General features: G+C 42.5%; 2 protein-coding genes across 2 annotated transcripts in view; both read right to left on the bottom strand.

Annotated features, from left to right (window-relative positions):
* Positions 1-12500, bottom strand: part of LOC123509462 (apoptotic chromatin condensation inducer in the nucleus-like) — a gene marked incomplete at its 3' end in the record, with an annotated part of 41510 nt that overhangs the window by 25046 nt on the left and 3964 nt on the right. The window contains exons 4-5 of the mRNA XM_045263751.1: positions 8878-8924; positions 8640-8720 (exon numbers count right to left, since the gene is read on the bottom strand). Of these exons, the coding sequence (XP_045119686.1) occupies positions 8640-8720; positions 8878-8924 (128 nt within the window). The remainder of the gene's footprint in view (positions 1-8639; positions 8721-8877; positions 8925-12500) is intronic.
* Positions 1-12500, bottom strand: part of LOC123509873 (chondroitin sulfate N-acetylgalactosaminyltransferase 2-like) — a 168881-nt gene that overhangs the window by 153836 nt on the left and 2545 nt on the right. The gene's annotated exons all lie outside the window — the stretch shown is intronic.

Genomic DNA, 12500 nt, shown 5'->3' with positions numbered 1-12500 from the left:
TATGTCCAACCACTCCACCTCGCTAATGGCTTCCCGGAACCAGCCAAGAACAGGCGTCTCAGGAGTGGAACGAGGTGGCTGCAGTTTTATTCTACTCTCTCCCTATACTTTCACTCCGCACCCTTGTCCTCCGCAACACAGCGCAGCCAAGAGAGGAGTAAAGAGGACAAACAGCAGTAGAAATGGTCCCTCGTCTCGTCCTCCTCACTTTCCTTGCTTTAGAGAAACACGCTGGAACTAAAGGAGAAAAAAATCCTTACTTTCCCGCTATTCCCTCCCTTCACTTTGTGCAAGACGCCACGAAACTAAGTTGAGAAGAAAAAAGGTCTCACTTCCGCCCTCCTCTGCTCCCTTCCCTGGTGAAAGACGCAATGGAGCTGAGCGGGACAGGGGAAAACTTGCGTCTCGTCCTGCTGTCTTGTCCCTCATGAATAACAGCAACGCGAGTGTACACAGAGCTGCTTGACAAGACACAGAAGACAACGCTGAGACAGGAGAGAGGCAAATAACTCAACAGTGACACAGTGATTCGGCCGTATTAAAAAAACGCCTTGCTCTCTCACCACGATAATTTTCAAGTCCCCAGACGCGACCAGCAGGATTTTCAAGACGGTTTTCTATATGGTAAAACTAGAAATCTTGCTAATCCATCACCACAACCATAAAAATGTCATTAAAAACATGCGTATCTTCAGCTAGAGCCTTTGGAAATAGTCATCGTGAGAGAGCATAGAGTTTCTGAGTATGAGTCTAACGCCATATTCAGAAATAATTTCCTCTCTCACCGCAACCATTTTCAAAGACCATAGAGACGATTAGCCGCGTTTTAAAGAGTAATTTTTTCTGTTGATAATGCAGAAAACTTGTTAACATGTCACTAGAATTATAGAAATATCCTTAAAAATCCGTGTCACTTCAACTAGAACCCTTGGAAAATAGTGAAGGTGCAGCGTGGGAGTGTCTCAAAATATGGGCCAAAGTGACTAAAGACGAAGGTTTGTATAGTAGAAGATTTTGCCGCGTCTTTTCTAATGGAGTGTTCTTATTGCAAAGGAGTATTTGAGTGTCTTCACCTTCGAATAGTTACAAGGACATTACAACGATAAGATTTCACGGCGATCAATAGTTAACGTGTCATCTACATAATAAATCAGGACCTGTGAGTGAGTGGGCGAGTTGATGAAAGCGTTGAGTCATGAACTGGAATGCGAACGTGTGATCTTTGGTTGAAGGAGTGACTAAATTATGCACAATATCGACAGTTGTGCCAGAAGAGTTAACATTCACCATTTTTAAAGATTCAGAACTAACTCCATCCACCAAAAAAAAAAAAAAGAAAAAAAAAAAGATACGCAGGTCAATCCAAGAATAAAATAGATAAATAACAAGCTTTTCATGACAAGACGAGAGAGAAGCATCGTAGAAATTTGACTCTTCAGTATTATGACACGTTTTCATATTCATTCTATTTACTATTTGGTGATTTTATACAGTTTCAGAAATTTATGTTGGGGTGAAAATAGTGAAGACTCTGGCCATTACTCTTCTGACCTCCATATACCCTTCTTAACCTAAATATAATCGTCCAGTCATACCCAAAACTCATGGTAAGAAATGCGTCCCTGTACTAAAGAGGTTAAAGTATTCGCAATAAAAAGAAAAGCTAAAGGATTCACTCCACAGCGGTGTCATTAGCTGCTCCAAGAGGTGTTATCATGCCTCTAGCGATGACTCAACACCAAATAAGCATCGTCAGTAACAAAACCGTCCTGACACACCAACTCTGTAGACTTTAAAAATAATGATGAAACGCTGCTGACGAAACCCCGAGGCGCCAGTGAACACGCGGGGCCTCGAGGCAGCATCACTTGTAAGCTGCCAGAGTATAACCAAACCTTTAAACCCTTCAATACCGTGACGCGTTTCCATATTCATTCTGCTTACTATTTTGGTGATTTTCTACGGCTTCAGAAGCTTATGTGGGGGATTAAAATACTGAAGACTCTGGCCATTTACCTTTTCAATACTGGGACGCATTTTTACCTTGTGTTTTGTGTGTGATTAGACGATTTTATTTACATTAGGAAGGCCCTATAGAGGTCAGAAGATTAAAGGCCAAAGTCCTCACTATTTCAATCCCCATATAAGTACCTGAAGCTGTATAAAATCACCAAATAGTAAGCAAGGTACTAAAGGGTTAATCTTCTGACCTCCATAGACCGTTCCTAATGTCAATAAAATGGTCTAATCATACACAAATCTCACTGTAAAAATGTGTCCCAGTGCTGAAGGGGTTAAGATAGTAAAGACTGTGGCCATTATTCTTCAGACCAACATAGAGACTGTTACTAATGTCAATAAAATGGTCTAATCGTACACAAATCTCACTGTAAAAATGTGTCCCAGTACTGAAGGGGTTAAACAATATATCAGAGAGCTGGAGAGCGCGCCACTGGTGATGCTGTGATGCCGACACGAACTCGCCTGTCACTTGTACTACTTCGGGAAAAAATAGAGGGAACGGAAGGGGAAGCAAGAAAAAAGAAGGAAAAGGGGAGAATTGTGTTACGGGTATGAAAAATAAATCTACAGAACCTTCCAGGATTTACTATTGTCAATATTGAAAAAAAGAAATAGAACACTGCAGAGAGAGAGAGAGAGAGAGAGAGAGAGAGAGAGAGAGAGAGAGAGAGAGAGAGAGACTTGAACCGAACTTCCTCCGATATCAATATTCACATGAGTTATGAAATAAAAAAAATAAAAAATATATGAGAACGAAGAAGAAGAAGAGAACCACTTCCGCACAAGACTCGAAGGAACAACATTAATTTGGCATGTTCGGAGGAGGAGGAGGAGGAGGAGGGTTATTATAGCAAACTTGGGATAAGAAGCCATTTAGCGGTCCTTTCCTAGCCGTGGTCTCGCTTCAAGCCTTGTGGAGGAAACTTTGTGGAGGAGGAGGAGGAGGAGGAGGAGGAGGAGGAGGAGGAGGAGGAGATCAAGGGAGAGATTCAAGGACAGGGAAAGGATGGTCGAGGAGGACACAACAAGGACAAGAAGATGAAGAGGAGGAGGAATATAAACAAGATGAGGAGGAGGAGGAACATAAAGGAATATAAAGGAATACAAAGGAAAGAACAAACAGCAACAGCCTTACTAGCTCTAACGAGGCTGTCTGTCTGTCTGTCTGTCTGTCTGTCTGTGCGTCTGTGTGACTATTTCTACTACAGGTGTATCTCAGAGAATCAAATGTGAAAGAGGAAATTGTAAAAAAACTAGATATTTTTTCATTATCTAAAAAATTATGAGTTTCAAAAAATTGCCAAAAAAATATATAAGCGTTCTCTCTCTCTCTCTCTCTCTCTCTCTCTCTCTCTCTCTCTCTCTCTCTCTCTCTCTCTCTCTCTCTCTCTCTCTCTCTCTCTCTCTCTCTCTTCTCTCTCTCTCTCTGTTCTTCTCTTCTCTCGCCTTTCTCTTCCTCTTCCATTTTTATCTTATCTCATTCTCAGTTATTTTGCAGTCTTCAAAATCTCTCTCTCTCTCTCTCTCTCTCTCTCTCTCTCTCTCTCTCTCTCTCTCTCTCTCTCTCTCTCTCTCTCTCTCTCTCTCTTCTCCCACCAGAAAATCCCACATATGCACACATGAATAAATGTATTTGTGTATGTATGTAAGTATGTATGTGTGTGTATATAATGGACTCAAGCATGTATTTAGGTAGGTGAGCTGGATACCTGAGCGAGCGTGCAGGTGACAGTAAGCCAACCCTTCCTGCACACCTGTACCTGCCGCGCCGCCTTGTTTAATTAAGTGAGTGTGGAAACCTGGAGCAAGCTGTGAGAGTCGGGAATGAGAGAGAGAGAGAGAGAGAGAGAGAGAGAGAGAGGGGTGATTGGGGTAGTGTGGTAAGATATGCATAACACACAAACCATAATGTAAACTCTCGTGAGCACCGGAAAACTAAACATTTAAATATTCCTAAAGTATTATTATTATTATCATTATAAACAGTAGTAGTAGTAGTAGTAGTAGTAGTAGTAGTAGTAGTAGTAGTAGTAGTAGTAGTAGTAGTAGTAGTAGTAGTAGTAGTAATAGTAGTAGCAGAATACATGTAGATTTTCAGCATATATTCTTTCCGTCCTCTTCCTCCTCCTCCTCCTCCTCCTCCTCCTCCTCCTCCTCCTCCTCCTCCTCCTCCTCCTCTTAATGTATCTCTCGGCGTTTCCAAGACCCCACCACTCCTACACAGAAGCATTAGCTGTGTTGAATAATTAGTGTGTGTGTGTGTGTGTGTGTGTGTGTGTGTGTGTGTGTGTGTGTGTGTGTGTGCTCATTACCACTCTGTTATGAAGATTATGATTATTTTTGTGGAGGGGTAGAACTGTGCACACACACACACGCACACACACACACACACACACACACACACACACACACACAGAAACAATTCGGTCAAAATATGAACAAAGGTGAAAATATACAAAGAGAATCAGTGAACGTAAATATAACACTTCCCGAGCGAATCTATTTGACATTAAGGACGATGAGTGTTGCATTAAGTGTTAATAAAGTGTAATTAGCAGATGTTCGGCGCAGGTGGTGGTGGTGGTGGTGGTGGTGGTGGTGGTGGTGATGGATGCTTTTTTTTTCTTTTTGTCTAAGATCGTCGTCATTAGATTTGCATACACACACACACACACACACACACACACACACACACACAGTAAGTCCAGATTTTTACCTGATACAAGAAAGGAAAATTATGTACAAAATAGAGAATATCCAAGAAAAACAACAACAAAAAAACACAACAATAACAACAACAACAACTACTATTACTAACAGCTACTAATAATAATAATACTGATACTAATACTACTACAGGAAGAACAACAACAACAACAACTACTACTACTATTACTACTACTACTACTACTACTACTACTACCACTACCACCAACAACAACAACAACTACAACATACCCACACCACACCACACCACACCACACCATACCACACTACACCATACCACACCACACCACTTGTTTCTTCTCCTCCCCCCACCTCTGTCCCTCCACAGCACAGCACAGTACTCCACAAAGCCGCGCCATACACGCAATCATACACGCCATTAACGCAGCCACCGCCACGCCGCCTCGCCACGCCATAAGCACCACCACAATTGTATACACGCACCCACCACCCGTTTTCCTCGAGTGGTGTTTTGTGTTATGAGTTTTTATGGCAACGAATGGCCGTCTGCGAATGGCTTGGCTCATGTGTGTGTGTGTGTGTGTGTGTGTGTGTGTGTGTGTGTGTGTGTGTGTGTGTGTGTGTGTGTGTGTGTGTGTGTAATAACAGTGTAAGTACCTTAGAGAGACGTAGGTTAAGAGATCTGATAGAAGTATTTAAGTGGTATAAGGGTTTTAACAAAGGGGACATGAATGAAGTTCTAGGATCAGTAGCGGGGACAGAACCAGAAATAATGGGTTTAAACATGAAAAATTCAGGTTTAGGAAGAAAATGGGAAGGAATTGGGTTTCAAACAGAGTGGTTGATGAGTGGAACAGTCTCAGTGGTCATGTAGTCAGGGCTGAGTCAATAGGAAGCTTTAAAGAAGGTTAGATAAATTCATGGATGGGGAAGATAGATGGAATTAGGTAGATTAAGCACACTGGGACTGTCTCGTATAGGGCTGGCGGCCTCATGCAGCTTCCCTCCTTTCTTATGTTCTTATGTATGCATTGTTTTCATTTGTAATTTCGTATTTTGTGTGGTTATGTTTTTTGTTTATCAATTTACCTTTTTTGTTGTTGGTATTGCTTTTGTGGTAGTAAGCTAGCTGTGTGTGTGTGTGTGTGTGTGTGTGTGTGTGTGTGTGTGTGTGTGTGTGTGTGTGTGTGTGTGTGGGAAAGGTCTCTCTACCTTCCTCCCTGGCCTCGTATCGGGATAAAACACAAAAATGGTCTAAAATGCCATTCAGTTTCTCCTTTCGAGCATTTTGTAAGTGGCGGGCGGCAGTCGGATCTCATTCACACATTCGCTTACCGGGAGTGTTCGCTGCTATTTTTGGCCACAAGACTGCTACTGAATAGTCACGTGTGTAGTGTGTAAGCCACGGTCAGGGGAGGAGGAAACTGATACACTCACTTCCACTTCACTTGGTCTCCTCTTCACCTTGGCAGTTTCCCTACACAACATGACGCTTCACTGGAAATTGCCACTGCTACACTTCGAAGACTTAAAAATGTTACTTCCTTTTTTACCTCTTCATCTCGCCTCTTATTCTTCCTTTCATCTGACAGTCTATCTACAGCCTGACACTTCCCTCTCCCTGCATTTGAGGACTGGAAACTGTTTCTGCTACACCTGGAAAAATTAAAACTGTTACACCCCTTTTTCCCCTTCATCTCGCCCCTTAATCTTCCCTTCATTTGACAGTCTATCTACACAGCCTGATACTTTAGTTTTCTTCCATTTGAGGACTGGAAACTGTTACTGCTATTTAAACTTCGATGATTTTAAACTGTTACTCCGGCCCACTTTTTTTTTCACTTCATCTCGTTCCTTATTCTTCCTTTCATCTGATACTTCTTCTACACAGCCTGGCACTTGACTCTTCCTGCATTTGAGGACTGGAAAGTGTTACTGCTATGTACACTTCACTGGAGAACTGTCATTGCTACACTTCTAAGACTTAAAATTGTTACTCCCATGCATTTTTTTTTTTTTTCTTCTTCATCTCGCCCTTTATTTTCCCTTCACCTGACAGTCTATCTACAGCCTGACAATTGACTCTTCCTGCATTTGAGGACTGGAAATAGCTACTGCTACGTACATTTCTAAGATTTAACCCCTTGAGTACGATGACGTGTTTCCATATTGACTCTGCTCACTATTTGGCGATTTCATACGGCTTCAGAAACTCATGTGAGGAATTAAAACAGTGATGACTCTGACCATTAATCTTGTGACCTCCATAGACTCTCCCTAATGTCAATAAAATAGTCTAATCGCACACAAATCTCAAGGTAAAAATGTGTTCCAGTATTGAAAAGTTTATAACTGTTACTCCCACTTTTTCACTTCATCTCGTTCCTTAATCTTCACTCCATCTGACAATTAACTCTTAAAGGGGGACTGAAAACTACGACACATCGAGTTGAAACCATCACTAATACACTTCGATGGCTTAAAAATGCTGTATACTCTCACTTCCCTACTTCATCTTGTTCTTTCTTAACCTTCCTTCCTTCCTTCCTTCCTTCCTTCCTTAATTCTTTCATCTGACAGTCCCTCGTCTCTTGTTATCCGTTTCCATATTTTTATTGTGACTAGTGCTTTTTTTTTTTTTTTTTTGCATTCTTTTCCTCATTTCTGTCTCCTGTTTTAATATTTTGCTTACTGGTTCCCCCTTGCATATTCTTCATCCACCATTTCTTTCCTGTCTCCGCTTGATTCCCGCCTCTCTTCACGGTCGCCTTCAAGCACTCACCAAGGGACGGAAGAGAGATTACCCAAGGGACCGAAATGAAAGCACCTCAAGTCCTCACGGTGCTTCCCAACTGTCTACCCACACACGCCCTCAGGAAGAACGCCCCCCGCCCACACATTGGTCCTGAGGGAAGACGCCCACATACACTCACATACACATACATACATACACACGCTTTTGGGGGGTTTTCTTGCTTCTTCATTGCTTTTACTGTCTTGAGATGAATATATAAGAGATGGACGGGTTCTGCTTCAGTGATTATTAGCATAAAAGTTGTTCAGTTTTATAAAGGTACGATAAAATAAATAAAATTATTTCGTTGGCTCATGACATAATATATGAAGGTGTATACATGTAGGAATAGAAAATGTACGAAATATAACGATTAAGATATCCCTTACACTGCACGAGAAAGAAAGAAACGTTCATGGAAGTTAAAATAAATAGTCACTTCATTGGCTCATGACACAATAAAGGTAGAAGTAATATATAATGGGAAATGCACGTGCGAATAAAAAAAAAATGTATGGAATATAACAATTAATACATCCCTTACACTCCATGAAAAAATGAAGAAACATTCATTAGAGTTAAAAAAAAAAAAAAAGAAGAAAAAGAAAGAGAAAAATGTCCCTCGTCACTCAAAGCAGTGAATGATAACAAAGGCGCCAGACGCAAGACAATGCTTAACTCGTCCTTTTAACTAACCGCCTTAAAAGCAGACAGGCGGGCAGCAGGCGAGCAGACACTAATGTACGACCAGGTAAAGAAGTTTTCCTCGTGAACTTCCCCAAGAATTTGTTGGGTGATGTTTTCAGCTTGGCGGCGGCGAGGGGGGGAGGGGGTGAAGGGGAGGGAAGGAGGAGGCAGGATGGAGTATGAATGCTTCCCATCACTAATAGCGTCTTGAGCCGAGCACTGAGCCCCAGCAAGCGGCAGGCAGAGGGCGAGGAGGGGAGGAGGCTCTGGGGAAGGCTTTAGCGGGCTGGCTGGGCTGCGTTTGCTGCTGTTGACACACACACACACACACACACACACACACACGAGCAAGGCCAGTGCCGGGAACGTGTTACATTTCCACATACATATTATACACATTCACCTCGCAACATACGCCGGGCTGGCAAATATTGATCTGCACTATTACCGGCGTTCAGGACATCACTCTGGGCGGGCAGCGGCGGGGCGTGGATAGTTAAGACCTGCAGCATCGGTTTGGCAGCGCTGCCTGCAGTAAACACAACAGCGGGGGAAGAGGACGTGAAGGGCGATCTTCCGCTACTGCTCTCACTGAGGTGGTGGTGGTGGTGGCAGTGGTGGTAGTGGTGGTGACAGTACCCCGCGGCACCCACCACACCACCACACCACGCCACTACACCACTCACCAACCCATGTGTCTGTGGCGGCCAGAGTCTCATTACCATTGTTATATCTGCACGCCGGTGGTCAGGTTAAGGGCTAAAAATAGAGCTCGAGGAGTAAAAATGCGAGGCAATGCAGCGCGGCGGGAAGGAGGTAAAGAGAGATAGATGGCGGGGCTCACTGGCCACGAAGCCCCGCTAGTGCAGTGAAGGCGTCGCCTGGACACTGGACATCCACCGCCCTGCACCGGACACTACATTCACGTCCGGTTTGATGGTGTCCTGCCTGCCTGCCTGCCTGCCTGCCTGCCTGCCTGGTTGCTTCGTCCGCCTCCACAAAGAGAGAAAAATGAAAGGGGCTAAAAACAGATCGAATTGAATTACACAGCAATGTACAAAACCTTTTACAGCTCGCAGATCAAATAAACAAAAGTGAAATGCTCGATGAATACGTTTTTATTTATTTTTTTCATTTATTTAATTCCCGTTCATTCATGTATGCATTTATGGCTTACCTGTTTGAACTAATCTACGGACGCGCTCACACCACCCCGTCACGCGCCACGCAAACCAACACGCATTATCTTTCCAATTTCGCTCATTTACACGCAATATTCAACTTTCCTTTCATTGATATATTCAGTTATTTTCGCTCCACACTCCTGCCAGCAACAGACACACACACACACACACACACACACACACACACACACACACACACACACACACACACACACACACACACACACACACACACACACAGACAGCTTGGCGACAGTCCCGTATCTTCGACGTGCACTCCTGTTTTCTATGCAATCTTTCTAATTTTATTCATTAAATTTGACTGACTTTCCTCGTCGTGACATTTCCATTAATTTTCCTTGACTGGTCGCGGAAAACGAGCGGCTGCCATCTCTTCAATCCTTCTCATTTATACACTCATTATTTCCAACTATCAATGATCTTTTTCACTGACATTCTCGTATATTTTCCCTTCACTATGGACGCAGAAACATTAATATACAAAGCAATGAATACACAAAACACACACACACACACACACACACACACACACACACACACACACACACGACGACGACGACAAACAGCAACAAGAATCACACAGCATCTTCACAATCTCACTCACACTTCAGCATTCATCTCCCGCTTATCTCCTCTCTGCGTCTCTCTTGTATCACAGCAACAAGAGCACTCAACAATGCCTTTACAAGCTTTCTAACTAGCACATTTATATTCAACCACCGCTCGCCGCTCATCTTTCAGTGACATGTTTATTCATATCACTTCACTCCCCCTCTCAGCGACAACGAGGGCGACAAGGACCAAGAGCAAAGGCGGAGAGCAAAGGCGGAGAGCAAAAGCAGAGCAAAGACAGACAGCTTGGCGCCACTTCTAACCCTTCATGAGGACTGGCAGAGAGAGAGAAAAAAGACGCAAAACACACACAAGTTTTCATTTCCTTACAGTTCGCTAATTGGAGTTTATGCTTAAGTTTGACCCTTTTTCTTTGCTCTCTGCCGCATCCTTCCCCTATCGCTAACCATTCTATAGGACACTTCTCTTTTGTTTCTTGCTTTACAGCCACGCGAAACTGCAACAATATACTCCTTTTCTTTACCGCTCTTTCTTGTGTTTAAAAAGACTTCGCGTGTTAATTTTAGCGATGTGAATAGTTGCTTACCGTATTGAAAGGGTTGATAAGTGCGAATATAAAGAGTGGGGAAGAGTAAGAGAGTGCTATATAGACAAATTATATAAGAGCGAAAATACGGTTCTTTTTGTGAGAATCTAAACAGTGTTCTCTGAAAAGGACTGTTTTTCAAAGCCAATAGAGTGTATTAACAGAGTTCGTAGAGTTTGATGAGAAGTTATATAAAAAGCAACAAGATTACAGATTCTTTCATTCTTTTATAAGTCATATAAACTTTTTTTTGTCTTCTCTCACAAGGATTATTTTCGAATAGAGATAATTAAGAGTCATCAGGAACGGTCATCTATTTACCTAATGAAGCAGAATCTTCACTAATCATCACTAAAATGAAATATAGGAGGTACTTTCGCTATGAAAACTCCAGTTACGTTAAGTTAGGTTAGGTTAGGTTAGGTTAGGTTAGGTTAGGAACGGTCTTTTTTTTATCTGACAGTACAAAATCTTCACAAAATATCACTAGAATGAAATGTAAAAACTGCTCTTGCTATGAAAACGCCAGTTAGATTAGGTTAGATAAGGTTAGGTTAAGTTAGGAACGGTCTCCTTTTTTAGCTGACAGTTCAGAATACTCACTAAATCCCTAGAATGAAATATAAAAGGTACTCTTGCTATGAAAACGCCAGTTAGGTTAGATTAGGTAAGGTCAAGAACAGTTGTTTTTTTTTAGCTGATGGTGCAGAATCTTCACTAAATCACTAGAATGAAATACAAAGACTACTCTTGCTATGAAAACGCTACAGACTTCTTTCCTTCCTCTCCAGTCCGTCTGTTGCAAGTGGGAGCGATAAACGTTTCACAACACGAGTCTGTCAGCCGACCACGCGAGCGCTCCTCCTCTTTTCAGCAAATAAGTCATCTGCGTCACTGCAACATTTCTCTGCCGGCGACCCAAGTTATTTACCCTCAGAATGCCTCTCATTACATGCCCTGTGCACCCTGACGAGAGAGAGAGAGAGAGAGAGAGAGAGAGAGAGAGAGTGTGTGTGTGTGTGTGTTTTCCTTGCTATATTCACACTCACACACACACACACACACACACACACACACACACACACACACACACACACACATATCTGTCAACGTTAAGGGAAAAAAGTGAGGGAAACTGAGGGGGAAAAGGGTCTCTTCGTCTAATATATGCATAATGAGAAGGTTAGGCCTAAGACGAGCGAACCAAGTAATTGATGGGATAGATAGACAAATACATAGATAGATAGATAGATAAGAATAAAGATACGTAGATAGACAGGACGACAAAGGATGAAGATGCAAATAAACAGGTAAATGGATAGACTAAAGTACACAAACATACATAGATACACACACACACACACACACACACACACACACATTCTGATGACAACTATAATAGGTCCATATTCTAAAACGCTTCGCTTTCTCGCAATGACTATTTTCCAAGGCCACAGATATGATAAGCTGGTTATTTATCTTTTTTATACCATGTGGGCATTTCACGGGAATTTATGGGCTAAAGGGGGATACTTTTTTAGGGTACCTCCTATCCCAAAGCCCTCCCGCTAGGAAACCGTTGCCCCGAGTGAGGAAGCCCAACCTACACTCGGACCGTGGACAGGATTCGAAGCCGTACGCTTGGAGACTCCTCGGACCCCAAAGCACGCATGGTTCCACTGTACCACGGCCACCACAAATGTTCTCTAAAGGTGTTTCTCCTGTGAATTATGTAGTAACCTTGTTCATTTCTCACTCGAACCATTAACCTCTTCAGTACTGGGTCATATTTTTACCATGAGTTTTGTGCACGTTTAGACCATTTTATTTACATTAGGAAAGGTTTTTGGAGGTCTGAAATTTGATGGCCAGAGTCTTCACTATTTTAATCCCCCACATAAGTTTCTGATGCTGTATAAGATCACCAGATAGTAAGCAGAATGAA

The sequence above is a fragment of the Portunus trituberculatus genome, chromosome 27 (assembly GCF_017591435.1).
Source record: "Portunus trituberculatus isolate SZX2019 chromosome 27, ASM1759143v1, whole genome shotgun sequence".
Taxonomy (NCBI): domain Eukaryota; kingdom Metazoa; phylum Arthropoda; class Malacostraca; order Decapoda; family Portunidae; genus Portunus; species Portunus trituberculatus.
Note: the sequence above shows the minus strand (reverse complement) of the source record. Positions and strands in the feature narration are given on the sequence as shown.